Genomic DNA, 17093 nt, shown 5'->3' on the forward strand with positions numbered 1-17093 from the left:
AAAACAAGTTATAGTACATTAAGTGCATCTTAATCAACAACCTTGTTTTGTGGAATTATGATGGACCGTTTAAAAGCTATTGAAATATTTGACAAAAACTTACCACCACAAATTGGTGCAAGGTATAAATACCCATCTTTTACTTGTAGGTTATTTAGGATGCACTTAATGTAACACAACTTCTTTGATGGTCTTAGATGGACCGCAGTGCTCAGTGCGCAGTGATCTGGGGCCTTTACGACCGCCACTTGCGTCCGTGTTAAGGTCATTTGTAGACGGTGCCTTAGACAGGCCCGTAGCCAGGGGGGATCGAAGGGTTCGTTCGACCCCCCAAATCTAATCTCACTAGTGATTTTGAAAAGTTGGCAACCTTGCTTAAAATTAATAATATGTTTAAATTAGTGGTGGGCCGTTAACGGCGTTAACGGTGTTCGTTAATTTGATACTCCTATGGGGCGATATAAAAATTATCTCCGTTAATCTATTCTGGGTTGGGAACTGGGTCAAAATGGGTAAGCAAACTATGATGACTTTCAACTTGATAGTTTAGCTCGGCTGTATTCCTAACCACATTGCACAGTAGGGGCGAGAACGAGTTTTCAAACCTGTAAATTACAAATCGTTCGTGTTTTTACATGGATGCAGACATGAAGTCGCCAGGTTTGCTTCATGGAAAATTCATTTTTAGGAACGTAAAGTGTTACCGGAGCGGAGCTCGGAGCGGTCGTTTTCTGTATGGTCCTAGCGCTAGATTCGTCGCTATTTAAATATTTCTTTTTAACCATTAAAACTGCAGAGGACCAAAACCGGCTTTTGAAAAAGTCCCCCCCAAATTACGTCCGTGAGGTTAAATGTACTAAATGTTGGCTTACATTTCAAATATCATGTTTAGCTGAATAAACATGTTATCAACCCGTTTTAATGTACAGTATGTAGGCTTACAAATTCATGTTTAACTGAATAAACGAGTAGCCTACATTTTATTGAGCATGTTTTTTTCTTCAAGTATCAAAGTAGAACAGCTTTCTCAAACAGTCATTGATGCATTTTGGAAACAGGAGATGAGCCCCTGGTCTAATGCACCCTCTGTATTAAGAAACCCTATCTCAAAAACTGACTTTTAGTCATTACTTGGGTAGCACGCATATGAGCCATTTTAATATAGATTAATCTAGATTAATTTCAAGATTTCAGTGAGATTAATCTAGATTTTAAAAATTAATCTATGCCCACCCCTAGTTTAAAATAAAAGGTTTGAAGTACGCTCGTGTATTTAGGGGGCACTGGAGTAGAGAGCCAAATGAAGTCCACTTTTGGGGGAAAAGATCCCCCCCCCCCATCACAATGCTGGCTACGGGCCTGTTAGACGTTACAGCGGTGACAGGAGTATATTTAAAATGTTTTTAAAATATATCTATTCCTGACGTAAACAAAGTTGTAGATGTTTGTCTTGGTTGCCAGAAATAAGAATTAGCATATTTTGGCACTTTTAACTTAGTTATTCAAGAAAGAATTCCAAATATGTGATTTCTCAGTTTCCTAGTATGAATGAGTGACTCTTGATCCCATTAAAATTAACTTAAAACTAGTTATAAAGAAGTGTGTCCTCTTATGGTCCCACAGAGATGTAGACTGTGTGAATAATCCGATATTTTTGTCTTCGCTATTTTCAACAAGCTAACGCTTAGTGCTAAAGGTTCAGCTCGGCTCCGCGAGTCACGTGATCGGATTCCCGCACTTGTTGATGGACAGAGACAAACATGTGAGTGGAGCTACAGCATATCGATTAACTTATAAATACAAACTCTAAAGAAAATGGGGGATAATAGTAGACTATTAATTTTTTTACAAGCTGTTTACAAGTGTGGTAGGGCTGTACTGTTTGCGAGCTTTTAATCTGTGAATGGAGTTGTCCGATGGTAATTTAATTCTATTAAAAATATTCTACAATTTTAATTATAGCCATCACGTGATCTGGCAGCGAGGTTAAATGGCCCAGGTGCGCGCGTGTGTGACGTCTGTTTTCTGGTCTCCAGGAGTGTGTTTGAATATAGCGTATCACGGCTGAAAGTTCAAGGTGCTTGGATGTGGTAGATCTAAGCTATCTATTCGAACGGAAACCGGTCTCCAGCCGGATTATTAGTGAGTGGCTGCAGTAGACACCTTGAGCATCATTTCGGTCACATAGAAGTCCGCTTCTGTCCGGACGATCGGTAGGTAGCTCTCTAACCATTGTGACTGGCTTATACGCGTTGAGCGTAGCATCCCGATGCTAATATGCAGATTTGTTTCACATTTCGGGAGTTCCGGGGACCAGTCGACTACACTGTCCGGAGCAGGTGAAGCGCAGTGGAGTAGCGTCGTACCTGGACCACCAACAGGCCAAGCGCGCACCTTTCACAGGTGTTTTAATTGGTAGGCTGTCTGTGTGTGTTTTCTCAAATGGGATACTTGTATTGTTCGTGTAAGGATACCTTACGTTCGTAGTGTTTGTTTTTTAGAGAAAATAATGCAATTTTCTTCTCTTGTGTAGAGGACCAAGGCTGGGCTCGTGCAGGCCACTGTTTTTCCACCATTGTATTTATACGTGAATATCTAGAGTAGGAGGAACTATTTGTATCCGCTTGAGTAGCATTGGTTTTTTAAAATAAACATTTTTCTTAATTGTTTTTTTTGTGTGTACTAATACTCGGCTGTTATCCACGGGCGTGCGGCATCAGATTCCAATACCCTGTTGTCAGTTATTGGTGTTTTTATTGCCCAGCTGTGCGTGTTCTAAGTTATATGAAGCCTGCAACTTATGCTAGCTTTGGTTTTTCTTGGGTTTGAGTGTTTTACATGGGTTTTACTGTGTTAGGTTTATTTTGGCTTTAAGCTTTCGTGTCGTGATATTTTCTTGTGTATGCACAGCTAGTGCAGTATGTTCATATAGCGACATCATAGGCAAAGCAATCTTATTGACCATTACTGACGAGAAAGCGGTGAACTTATCTGATTGCCCACGCGCCGGTGTATAAATACTGGCTTTATGTACCGTTTTAGTTTGATGTTTTATGTCTTAGCATAATATTTTAATACTTGTTACTAAATAAAATCTTTGACGTGTGGAACAGCTTGCCTACTCATTTATTTGGGTATCTGTGGTGTGGGAACCTCCCCCCGGTCACACAAGCTTGAACGTGTCCGCGACCCACCCAGAACGTGTCCGCGATCCACCAGTTGAGAATCACTGCTGTACCAGATTGTGTCCTATGCCAGGCTATGTCCTGTACCAGGTTGTGTCCTATGCCAGGCTATGTCCTGTACCAGGTTGTGTCCTATGCCAGGCTATGTCCTGTACCAGGTTGTGTCCTATGCCAGGCTATGTCCTGTACCAGATGGTGTCCTATGCCAGGCTATGTCCTGTACCAGATGGTGTCCTATGCCAGGCTATGTCCTGTACCAGATGGTGTCCTATGCCAGGCTATGTCCTGTACCTCTCTACAGCAAACACTCATAGTCCACAATCAGAGTGTTCAGAGATGTTGGTCACATGTTTAGAAACCAGTAGCAGTTAAAGGTGTCATTGACAGTCATGGTCTGGTGGGTAGGGAACTGGTCTTGTTCCTGGAGGGTTGTGGGTTTGATTCCCAGGCCCTAGGTCATGACTGAAGTGCCCTTGATCAAAGCACTTAACCCCCACTGCTCCTCTGAGACTGGGCTAGGGTACCATACCCCCCAGTGATCACTAGTGTGTACTTCGTAAGTCGCTCTGGATAAGAGCATCTGGTAAATGCCCTAAACGTGTCTCCTGTTTGGTTAGGGGGCCATCAGGGTCTCCAGGTACTCTGAGAGTTCCACTGAGATATTCTTCATGTGTGTAATCACTATAAGTGAATGAATCACGGTAATAAGTGCACACGCAAACAGACACACATTTCAGGGTTTATTCTTTTTACTTTTTTCATGTGTTAACAGATCCTGTATTTGATATAGTATAATGTAGTGTTAACAGGTCCTGTGTTTGATTAGTTATTGCACTGTTAACTGTCTCTGCAAAATATCAATCACATACTGAAGGAAAACTGCACTTGAGTTTAAAGGTTAATTATGATTAGTATTAGGGTTAGGATTACAGCAACACAAACAGATGTTGAATAGATACGTGTGACTGCCAAGCATGAGTGTTGGGAGTAAACAACACTGTTCGAACCTCAAATTAAAAGTGTTCTGATAATTCGAACATCTACTGATGTTGATGTCAGTAGAAGGTTAATATGGCCATACTCAGAATTACTGCACTGTAAACAAATACTGTTTAGATATAAGTGTCAGTGTATCAGACGTGATTAAAATCCTGGTAGGATTACAAAGTGGTGTTAGTGATTAAACCCCAATGATGACCTCCAGTAATTGAATATAAATGTAATTAGTATGAAAACAAATACTGTTACATTGATATAATATAAATGTTTACTATAATTTGAAAGGAAGTACAGGTAAATGTTAGTTCCACGTGAGGGACTGAGAGACGTGTGTCTGGATTACATCACAGTAACACTGCACGGTTTCATTATGACATCACCTCCTTCATTCTCTTCTCCCTTCCTCTGCTTCTGATTGGACCGTCAGTATCACCGTGCGTTCTGATGTTAACTTCTGAATGTGACATCACCATAATCAGCCCCCAGTGTCCCCCTCAGGGTCCACAGTTGTGCGTGTACTGGTGTGGATGTTCTGACATAGTGCTGCATCGTAAGGGTACCAGAGAGTTGTCAGATGGTCAGATGCTCGTCCAGTGGCAGCGTGCCGTGGGGCAGGTGTTCGGGGGAGCTGAGGGTGTGGTCGGCGGCCTCAGCACAGTCTCCGTTATCTCCCATGTCCTTGCAGCTCCGCCACTGCTGCAGCCCTGGCCCCGCCCACTGCTTCAGCCCTGGCCCCACCCACTGCTCTAGCCCCTCCACACTCTCTGTGCTCACACTGGCTGCACTCTCTAACTCTGGAACCACACTGCCCGCTGCATCAGCCACGGAGGTGGGGGCTGCGGCCGCAGGAGCTTCCACGGCCACGCCCTCTGTTGCAGCCACGGCCACGCCCTCTGTTGCAGCCACAGCCACGCCCTCTGTTGCAGCCACGGCCACGGCTACAGTCACTGCTTCCACAGGTGCCTCAGAAGCCACAATTTCCCGTATGGGCATGGTGTACACTTGGTAGTGAGGATGATTTCTGAAAGCATGGATCCAGCTCTGGAGAAAAGATCATAGAAACATCAGACCTCAAACACATCAGACATCAAACACATCACACCCCAAACACATCAGACGTCAGTGTACAACCACACACATCAGTGAGTGTGTTTACAGCCACACACATCAGTGAGTGTGTGTACAGCCACACACATCAGTGAGTGTGTGTACAGCCACACACATCAGTGAGTGTGTGTACAGCCACACACATCAGTGAGTGTGTGTACAACCACACACATCAGTGTGTTTACAGTCACACACATCAGTGAGTGTGTGTACAGCCACACACATCAGTGAGTATGTTTACAACCACACACATCAGTGAGTGTGTTTACAACCACACACATCAGTGAGTGTGTTTACAGTCACACACATCAGTGAGTGTGTGTACAGCCACACACATCAGTGAGTGTGTTTACAACCACACACATCAGTGAGTGTGTTTACAACCACACACATCAGTGAGTGTGTGTACAGTCACACACATCAGTGAGTGTGTGTACAGCCACACACATCAGTGAGTATGTTTACAACCACACACATCAGTGAGTGTGTTTACAACCACACACATCAGTGAGTGTGTTTACAGTCACACACATCAGTGAGTGTGTGTACAACCACACACATCAGTGAGTGTGTGTACAGCCACACACATCAGTGAGTGTGTGTACAACCACACACATCAGTGAGTGTGTGTACAGCCACACACATCAGTGAGTGTGTGTACAGCCACACACATCAGTGAGTGTGTGTACAGCCACACACATCAGTGAGTGTGTGTACAGCCACACACATCAGTGAGTGTGTTTACAGCCACACACATCAGTGAGTGTGTTTACAGCCACACACATCAGTGAGTGTGTGTACAACCACACACATCAGTGAGTGTGTTTACAGTCACACACATCAGTGAGTGTGTGTACAGCCACACACATCAGTGAGTGTGTGTACAGCCACACACATCAGTGAGTGTGTTTACAACCAGTTTAAAAATAGTCTCACCCTCTGCATGTTCTCTTCATTACCACGACTGTCGTCTCTCATGTCAACGTTAGAGTTGGTGTCACCTGTGAGCTGAAAACAGAAAGAGTTAGCCCAGCCCATATATAGCCCCACCCACAACACACAGCATCAATGTATAGACGTGGCCTTTGACCCCAGCACACCACAGAGCAGTCTGCAGTTCCAGTAGCTGCAGCAACTGAGGCAGGGCAACCCTGTCCCTGGGAGCCAAGATGGAGGACACTTCCTGTCCCTCGGAGCCAAGATGGAGGACACTTCCTGTCCCTCAGAGCCAAGATGGAGGACACTTCCTGTCCCTCAGAGCCAAGATGGAGGACACTTCCTGTCCCTGGGAGCCAAGATGGAGGACACTTCCTGTCCCTCGGAGCCAAGATGGAGGACACTTCCTGTCCCTCAGAGCCAAGATGGAGGACACTTCCTGTCCCTGACAGCCTGGATGGAGGATGTCTGCTCTGTGCTGCCTGTAGGTCAGAGACCTCATGTGGTGCTGCCCCCTGCTGGTGTGGTCATGTAGTGACAGCACACTGTTTGTTTCTGGTGAGTGTTATTACCTGCATTTTCATCTGAGTGGCTGTTTGTTCAGACGTGTCCTCAGACGTCTCAGACGTCTCCTCAGATGTCTTGGGGGGAAAGACACAGTTCAGGTATCTATATTCAGTATAAATACAACTCTATTCTCTACTCTCCACTCTATTCTCTACTCTGCTGTAGTCTCTACTCTCTACTGTATTCTATACTCTATTCTCCACTCTCTACGTTACTTTCTACTCTACTCTCTACACTATACTCTCTACTCTACTTTCTACTCTCTACACTCAACTGTATTCTATACTCTATTTTTTCATTTTTACTCTCTTCTTTACTCTATTCTCTACAATCTACTCTACATTCTACTCTCTACATTATTCTATACTCTATTCTCTACTCAATACTCTACTTTCTACTCTATTCTCTATACTTTACATTCTACTTTCTACTATACTCTCTGCTCTTTACTCTACTCTCTTCTGTACACTGTACTCTACTATACTCTCTACTCACTCTACAGTGTAAAACACACTGCAGTGTTACACATGATGCTGAGACATGATGTGCCATGCCGAAAATACACAGTTTGTTGTTTATGCTGAGAGAGTTGAGGGTAATGACCAACCCCCAGTAAGCTGTTGAGAAGAGTTTGGGTGTGAGTAGCTGTGTGTAATGACTGGGAACATGCCCAAACTAATGACACAGACACTCTGCTCTGATATGTCTGGAACTGGCTCTACACTCGTCTGTTAAATTCACAGTTGTATTCAGTTAATTCATAATTATATTCAGTTATATTCAGTTCATTCACAGTTATATTCCTCTTTCATAAAGCATCTGCAGTTTGGGGCCTGATTGATCTCACTGACTAATCACACTGATTAATTGCACTGACTAATCACACTGATTAATCGCACAGACTAAGCGCACTGATTAATCGCACCGACTAATCGTACCGATTAATCGCACTAAAAAATCGCACTGACTAATCGCACTGACTAATCGCACTGACTAATCGCACTGACCAATCGCACTGACCAATCGCACCGATTAATCACACTGACTAATCACACATGCATTTTAATGTCAGCGACGGGAGCTTGTAAGATCAACCAACCAAGTGTTCCTGTCATATTTCAAACACATTTTTTCCAGTTACTTCAGTGTGTGTGTGTGAATGTGGTTAGAGTACACCGGTGAATTAATACAAAGACCAAAACATACAGTGTGTTGGCAAAATGATTACTGTGTGTGTGTGTGTGTGTGTGTGTGTGTGTGTGTGTGTGCGCGCGTGTGTGTGTATTATACCTCACTCTGGTTTGAGCTCTCAGATTCAGAAGAGCTGGGTGTTCCTGTCTAAAAGCAAGCAAACAACAACTTGATTCTGATACTAATTCGAACAATTCTTTCTAATTTTCCAGAATGCTTCCTTTAAATCATGAATTTTGGGGGTGTGCTTTATGTGTGTGTGTGTGTGCGTGTGTGTGTGTGTGTGTGTGTGTGTGTGTGTGTGACTTCCTACCTGTTGCTCATGAATAGCTGGAACAGGAACCTCAGTGATCTGAACATGACAAACATTACTGAGCATTAATGGTCAACTCTGTTTCTGGAGTTAATTTGCTGTTTTTGCTGAGTGAATCACAGCTGAGTGCTGTTTTATGGGTGTACCTGTGTGACTGGGTGTACCTGTATGACTGGGTGTACCTGTATGACTGGGTGTTGTGGGTGTACCTGTATGACTGGGTGTACCTGTATGACTGTGTGTACCTGTATGACTGTGTGTTGTGAGTGTACCTGTATGACTGTGTGTTGTGAGTGTACCTGTGTGTTGTGAGTGTACATGTATGACTGTGTGTTGTTAGCGTACCTGTATGACTGTGTGTTGTTAGCGTACCTGTATGACTGTGTGTTGTGAGTGTACCTGTATGACTGTGTGTTGTGAGTGTACCTGTATGACTGTGTGTTGTGAGTGTACCTGTATGACTGTGTGTTGTTAGCGTACCTGTATGACTGTGTGTTGTTAGCGTACCTGTATGACTGTGTGTTGTGAGTGTACCTGTATGACTGTGTGTTGTTAGCGTACCTGTATGACCGTGTGTTGTGAGTGTACCTGTATGACTGTGTGTTGTGGGTGTACCTGTATGACTGTGTGTTGTGGGTGTACCTGTATGACTGTGTGTTGTGGGTGTACCTGTATGACTGGGTGTTGTTAGTGTACCTGTATGACTGGGTGTTGTTAGCGTACCTGTATGACTGTGTGTTGAGTGTACCTGTATGACTGTGTGTTGTTAGCGTACCTGTATGACTGTGTGTTGTGAGTGTACATGTATGACTGTGTGTTGAGTGTACCTGTATGACTGTGTGTTGTTAGCGTACCTGTATGACTGTGTGTTGTGAGTGTACATGTATGACTGTGTGTTGTTAGCGTACCTGTATGACTGTGTGTTGTTAGAGTACCTGTATGACTGTGTGTTGTGAGTGTACCTGTATGACTGTGTGTTGTTAGCGTACCTGTATGACCGTGTGTTGTGAGTGTACCTGTATGACTGTGTGTTGTGGGTGTACCTGTATGACTGTGTGTTGTGGGTGTACCTGTATGACTGGGTGTTGTTAGTGTACCTGTATGACTGTGTGTTGTTAGCGTACCTGTATGACTGTGTGTTGTTAGCGTACCTGTATGACTGGAACTTTCTCTTCTTCTGTATGCGTTAACGGGACCTCAGTGATCTGAGTGTGAAATCACTGAATGAGCAGCAGAATTCAACACCACAAATATAATGAACACCACAAATATAATGAACACCACTGATGTATTAAATATCACAAATATAATGAACACCACTGATGTATTAAATATCACAAATATAATGAACACCACAAATATAATGAACACCACTGATGTAATAAATATCACAAATATAATGACCACCACAAATATATATGTTTGTGATGGTGTGCTCACTGAATTGTGTGGAATGATATGTAAATATCAGAGGTTATTGCAGGAATTGTAGTTTCCTGTTTCTGAGCTACGTATCGTGAGAGAGAGCCGGTGTGTTCTCACTGGTAGCAGGACAGGAGTGAAGCTGTCCAGAGTGTCCACCTGCTGTCCTGGGTACGTGTCTCTGTCAGAACTCCTCTGTGCAACCACAACGTCTGTCTGAGAAATCTGAAACACACGTCCAGTACATGAACTACCTGTCTGGTGAATGTTTTTGTAGATCAGTACATAGTCATTTAAGTGCATTTTACAGTTTATAGCATGTTTACTATAATACAAACAATTAAGAAGTGTAATATGTCTGTGTTAGTTAATTCAAGCAGACTATTACAGTAAGCTCTATTCTGTGGAGCCAGGTTAACCGTTACGTGACAGGATGAGGTTGGAGTGACGGCGGAGAGATATACTCACTGGATGGGCAGCAGCAAGGCCCAACACACAGAGCAGTGCTGTAGAGATCAGCATAGCGCAGACGGTCCTGGGAGCAGCCGACTGGAGGAAGACTTCACAATAGTGTCCCTCTGACTGGTGGGCAAGGGTTATATACACACACACACACACACACACACACGCACACACACACACACACACATATGAAGGGTTATATCCCTTCATTGTCACTCGTAGGAGTGATGGATTTGTTTTTCTCTCACCAGACACACAAACACACACACACAATTGCACACATTTCACCCCCCCCCCCTCGTCTTAGGGGACATATAGTGGTTCAGAGAGGCATCCAACACTCTATTTATTTTTTCATGTAGTCTCCACTCCCCAAAACCTCCACCCCCACCTCCACCCCTCCACCAGAAGCTAATTATGGACCAGGATTTCCTTTTGGAATGATTAACTGTACCAGTTTTTTTTTGTTACGCAGGAGTATTTATGAGTCTGATTTTTCTCTGCTGAAAGGTCAGTATTAGTGACACTGATTTACAGCTGGATACGTGTTTGAGTCACACTAGTGTGTTGTTGGAGGAGTGAGGAGGGGGGGGGGGTGGACTGGACCTGCACCTTTAACTTGTTCTGGACTAGACCTTTAGCTGGACCTTTAACTGGACCTAGACTGGACATTTAACTGGACCTTTAACTGGACCTGGACTGGGCCTCCATTCATTAACAGTGACAGGAACAAAGGGAAGAAAACAAGGCAGAGATGCATAGATAGATAGATTGATTAATTGATTAATTTATACTTTATTGATCCCTTTAAGAGGTTTCCTTCAGGGAAATTATTGTAGTGAAAAAAAAAACAGCTAAAAACAATGGAGCTACAGGAGAAGCAGCCGCCTCGCACAGCGCTAAAGGAGTCTAGACTCGTGTATCTCATAGACTAGACTCGTGTGACTCATAGACTAGACTCGTGTATCTCATAGACTAGACTCGTGTATCTCATAGACTAGACTCGTGTGACTCATAGACTAGACTCGTGTATCTCATAGACTAGACTCGTGTATCTCATAGAAAAAAATGTAAATGTAAATGTGCCATATTTTGTCAATTGTGATTTTTACACCGCAATCGAAATTTGTCCTCCGCTTTTAACCCATCTGTGCAGTTAGAACACACACACACACACACTAGTGATTACTAGGGGGCTGTGGATCACACGTGCCCAGAGCGGTGGGCAGCCCTAGCCCGGCGCCCGGGGAGCAGTTGGGGTTAGGTGCCTTGCTCAAGGGCACCTCAGTCATGGCCTCAGGTCTGGGACTCGAACCCACGACCCTCCGGTCACAAGACCAGTTCCCTACCTCCAGGCCATGACTTTTTTTAGACTAGACTCATGTATCTCATAGACTAGACTCGTGTGACTCATAGACTAGACTCGTGTATCTCATAGACTAGACTCGTGTATCTCATAGACTAGACTCGTGTGACTCAGACTAGACTCATGTATCTCATAGACTAGACTCGTGTATCTCATAGACTAGACTCGTGTATCTCATAGACTAGACTCGTGTATCTCATAGACTAGATTTGTGTATCTCATAGACTAGATTTTGTGACTCAGACTAGACTTGTGTGACTCAGACTAGACTTGTGTATCTCATAGACTAGACTCATGTATCTCATAGACTAGACTCATGTATCTCATAGACTAGACTCGTGTGATTCAGACTAGACTCGTGTGACTCATAGACTAGACTCGTGTGACTCAGACTAGACTCATGTGACTCAGACTAGACTCTTGTGATTCAGACTAGACTCGTGTGACTCAGACTAGACTCGTGTGACTCAGACTAGACTCGTGTGACTCAGACTAGACTCGTGTGATTCAGACTAGACTCGTGTGATTCAGACTAGACTCATGTGACTCAAATTCTATGAGTCACAGGAGTCTAGTCTATGAGACACACGAGTATAGGCACTCGAGAGAGTGACTCGAGTCGAACTTAATACGCCAACAACAAGACTTCAGACTTGACTTGAAACTCGTCTCTAATGCCTCTCCACTCGACTTGCACTCGTCCAAAATGAGTCGTCAACAATAAGTCAGTCCGTTTTTATAGAAATAAATATTTTCTTTGTCTGTTTGTTTTCACTATTCCTTAGTTTTGTTTCAGTAAATTCAGTGAACATGTAAAGTAAGTTGAGACTTGACTTGGACTCCAGCCAACAGACTCGTGACTAGACTTGGACCTGTTTTTTGCAACTTTTTTAACATTTCTGGTTGTCACAAAGTTTGTTTATTTAGGACGTGTGGCCATGCTTCTCAAGTTACTATGGAAACAGCTATGTTTGCTACCACGGGAACCACTAGGGACAGAGTGCAGATTTCTGTCTTGACACATTTGTGATTCTGCCTTGAGGGCCAGCAGGTCCGTGGGGAGTTCCTCACGCATCTCCATGTATGGTCACTGTGGACTTCCGACATCAGTTCCATGTTTTCCGTCTTGTGTGGAGTGGTGTGTAATTATGGAGCAGCCACATTCCCGCCTCGCTGCTTTTCTCATTACGCTGTACGGGATGAACGTGACGGGAGCACTGACACACCAGTACACACCAGTACACACCAGTACAGACCAGCACAGACCAGCTGGAGGGCCCACACATCCAGGAAGAGTGAGGACACTTCCAGACATCTCAGCTTTTACTGCCTTCATTAAAGTAATGGCTGGATCTGAATCTTCAGTTACCATACACACCAGCTTCTACTGCTATGATGTGGTTTACACACACACACACACGTACACGTACACACAGACATGCACACACTGATACACTCACACACATACACACACACTCACACACACACGTACACACAGACATGCACACATTCACACACTCTCACTCACACACACACACACACACACGTACACACAGACATGCACACACACACACACTCACGTACACACATACATACACACACTCACACACATGTACACACAGACATGCACACAATCACACACAATCACACACACAATCGCACACACTCTCACATACACACACACACATACACACCCACACTCACACACATAAATTTCTCTTCTTTAAATAAAGTTCTCTACTTTATTCACATATTAGGTCTAAATGACCTTTTATTCTGTGTCATTTTGGTTTGAATGTCTTTTGGAGGCTCATACAGGTGGACACGTGTCCCCGACACACAGCAGGTCTCCTGTGCTGAGACACTAGTGTCTCCAGTAAGGGGAAACTGTAAAAAGTGTTACAGGATCTGTCCTCTGTGTCTGGTCTCAGTTCAGTTTGATGTCAGGCAGCTAGCTGCCTAACAACAGAAGCAGAAGATATACTGGCACAATGTTAAAACACTCAACAAATAGCACAGAGGTTATTCTGAAATAGTCTCTCTCTCTTGCATGTGTGTGTGTGTGTGTGTGTGTGTGTGTGTGTGTGTGTGTGTGTGTTCTCTTTCTGTTGTGAAGCCCACATTTAGCACTTTTTTGTTCCACTTAATGGTCCTGGTTGGTCAGCGTTAGTTCTCCTCTGACTTCATCTACTCAGTCAGCGTCTTACGCTGGAACTACACACCTACACACACATTAACACACACACACACACAAACACACAAACCTTCACAACCTCCTGCCTGCAGTGATCTATGTATAATCCTCATCAACTCAGTCAGCGTCTCGTTCTGAGAACTACACACATGTTCTTAATTCACTCTTTCAGGCTTACACACACACACACAGACACACACACACACACACACACACACTTTCACCACCTCCTGGCTTCTGTAATATATGTGAAATCCTCAGGCATGAAAGCTGTATTTTTTAATGACTGGAGGAGAGATGATGTTTGTGTGCATTTGTGTGTATTTGGCGGGAGTGTTAGACAAAGAGAAAAAAATAGATTAGGTATAATGTTTCTGCCTGTGTTTGAAACTCCATTCTTACAGGATGTCTAAAAACATCACGTTTTCATAGTTTACAGTCAGAACCTCTTTTGTGACATCTCTGTTCAACTGAACCGAGAGCAACAAACACGTCCGTTAAAACAAGGACGGTGTTGGGCGTCCCCTCCGGTCTGAATTAGTGTCTGTTGTTAATCTCTCTGGTGAGGAAATGTCTTCACCAGCCAGACAGACATTATGGCCGTCTCTGACTGTGTGTGTACGTGTGTGTGTTTTAAACAAGTTCTGTGTGAAGCATTTAAAAGCCGCCACAGACCTCCTGCACACCTGTTCTTACCTGAGCACCCTGGCGCGCTACACACAGGTAAACACTCACCTTTATTACGCATGCTGAACTTTACTAAATGATCTTCATGTTGAGCTGTTTAATACAATCTGTTATATGGGGATAAAATACCCTAATATCTACAGTACACTATAGAGTCTCTTCTGTACAGTAGTAATAGTGTGTGTTCTGTATAGTACAGTAGTAATAGTGTGTGTTCTGTATAGCACAATACTAATGGTGTGTGTTCTGTATAGTACAGTAGTAATAGTGTGTTTTGCATAGTACAGTAGTAATAGTGTGTGTTCTGTATAGTACAGTAGTAATATGTTCTGTACAGTACACTAGTAATAGTGTTTTGTATAGTACAGTAGTAATAGTGTTCTGTACAGTACAGTAGTAATAGTGTGTTCTGTATAGTACAGTAGTAATAGTGTTATGTACAGTACAGTAGTAATAGTGTTCTGTATAGTACAATAGTAATAGTCTGTGTTCTGTACAGTACAGTATTAATAGTGTTCTGTATAGTACAGTAGTAATAGTGTGTATAGTACATTACTAATAGTGTGTATAGTACAGTAGTAACAGTGTGTACAGTACAGTACTAATAGTGTGTATAGTACAGTAGTAATAGTGTGTATAGTACAGTAGTAATAGTGTGTATAGTACAGTAGTAATAGTGTGTATAGTACAGTAGTAATAGTTTGTGTTCTGTACAGTACTAATAGTGTGTATAGTACAGTAGTAACAGTGTGTACAGTACAGTACTAATAGTGTGTATAGTACAGTACTAAGTGTGTATAGTACAGTAGTAATAGTGTTTATAGTACAGTAGTAATAGTGTGTATAGTACAGTACTAGTAGTGTGTATAGTACAGTAGTAATAGTGTGTGTTCTGTACAGTACTAATAGTGTGTGTTCTGTATAGTACTAATAGTGTGTATAGTACAGTAGTAATAGTGTGTGTTCTGTATAGTACAGTACTAATAGTGTGTGTTCTGTACAGTATTAATAGTGTGTGTTCTGTATAGTACAGTACTAATAGTGTGTATAGTACAGTACTAATAGTGTGTATAGTACAGTAGTAATAGTGTGTGTTCTGTATAGTACAGTACTAATAGTGTGTATAGTACAGTACTAATAGTGTGTATAGTACAGTAGTAATAGTGTGTGTTCTGTATAGTACAGTACTAATAGTGTGTATAGTACAGTACTAATAGTGTGTATAGTACAGTAGTAATAGTGTGTGTTCTGTATAGTACAGTACTAATAGTGTGTATAGTACAGTACTAATAGTGTGTATAGTACAGTAGTAATAGTGTGTGTTCTGTATAGTACAGTACTAATAGTGTGTATAGTACAGTACTAATAGTGTGTATAGTAAAGTAGTAATAGTGTGTGTTCTCCTGTAGAATCACAGTGATGCCGTTTGTCTTCTCGATCTTCTGCTTCATCGTTGCCATGACAGAAGGCTTCCCAGTAAGTATGAAGTCTCCCTCTCAATCTGCCCCAGTCCTCATCTGCCCCAGTCTCTATGTATACACTAAACCCTAACCCCTAAACCCTAACCTCAAACAGCCAGATTACTATAAGTCTATGTTCTCATTATATGATCCTAGCGGTTTGTCCTGTTTTAGTTATGCTAGCCCTGTAACTCAGTCAGAACCTGCAGAACTAGCGTGAAGGTCGGTGTGGATCACAACAGATGTAACCCAAGATTATTCCTCTGAAGAATCTGTGTTAACCTCTACATTAGAACCACATCTCTCTCCTGTGACTCCAGACACAGATGGCTCAGGCTCCACCCCCTTCTGCAGCAGGCCACACCCTCCTGGTCCCTGTCATGGTTCTGGGCTCCAATGGCCCAATGTTGGTTCTGGTACCTATGAGCAACACCAACTGGGCTGGCCAGAAGGACCCAAACCCAACACCAGAGTCAACACAAATGCACACACACACACGACCAGACCAGCACCATGTGAGTGTGGACGCATGAATGAAAGTGTGCGTGTGCGTGTGCGTGCGTGTGTGTGTGTGTGTGTGTGTGTGTGTGTGTGTGTGTGTGTGTGTGTGTGTGTGTGTGTGTGTGTGTGTTTTCCTGTCATGACAGAAATGCATTCTGGGCGAGGGGGTATTTAATCAGGTAATCTGGTTTTGGGGCTCACCTCCTCCCTTGTTTTAACCTTTCCTTAGGTTACAGGTCAGAGTGTAGTTCCTCAGAATGGGAACAGCGAATTCCTGCAGGCTGCCACACTCCCAAGTCCCTCCCTCACACTGGAAACTCCACCCCCACAAGGACAGGTAACATACCCTCCCTCAACCTGGAGACTCCGCCCCCACAAGGACAACTACACACGTTCCAGGGTGTCATACAGAGTTCTCACATGAATGAGAAAAACTATTGATGATTTCAACTATATATATATATTCATTTTTTCTTCCACTAGGTGGCGCCAGTGTGGAACTCACTTCCTGCTGTGGTTCCCTTGCAGCCTTCTGTGGTACAAACAGTACACACACAACTGAATCACAATTACACACACCACTGAGTTACAGCTACACACACCACTGAGTCACAATTACACACACCACTGAGTCACAGCTACACACACAACTGAGTCACAATTACACACACCACTGAGTCACAATTACACACACCACTGAGTC

General features: G+C 43.3%; 1 protein-coding gene across 1 annotated transcript; it reads right to left on the bottom strand.

Moving 5' to 3' along the window:
* Nucleotides 1-3912: 3912 nt before the first annotated feature.
* Nucleotides 3913-10319, bottom strand: LOC143497364 (uncharacterized). Its single transcript, XM_076993274.1, has 8 exons — nucleotides 10189-10319; nucleotides 9841-9945; nucleotides 9450-9503; nucleotides 8299-8337; nucleotides 8085-8132; nucleotides 6800-6868; nucleotides 6228-6299; nucleotides 3913-5225 (listed from the first exon to the last, which is right to left on the bottom strand). Exons 1-8 carry the CDS (start codon nucleotides 10240-10242, stop codon nucleotides 4755-4757), a joined length of 912 nt encoding a protein of 303 aa, XP_076849389.1. The 5' UTR covers nucleotides 10243-10319; the 3' UTR covers nucleotides 3913-4754.
* Nucleotides 10320-17093: the final 6774 nt, after the last annotated feature.

The sequence above is a fragment of the Brachyhypopomus gauderio genome, unplaced genomic scaffold, assembly GCF_052324685.1.
Source record: "Brachyhypopomus gauderio isolate BG-103 unplaced genomic scaffold, BGAUD_0.2 sc107, whole genome shotgun sequence".
Lineage (NCBI taxonomy): Eukaryota > Metazoa > Chordata > Actinopteri > Gymnotiformes > Hypopomidae > Brachyhypopomus > Brachyhypopomus gauderio.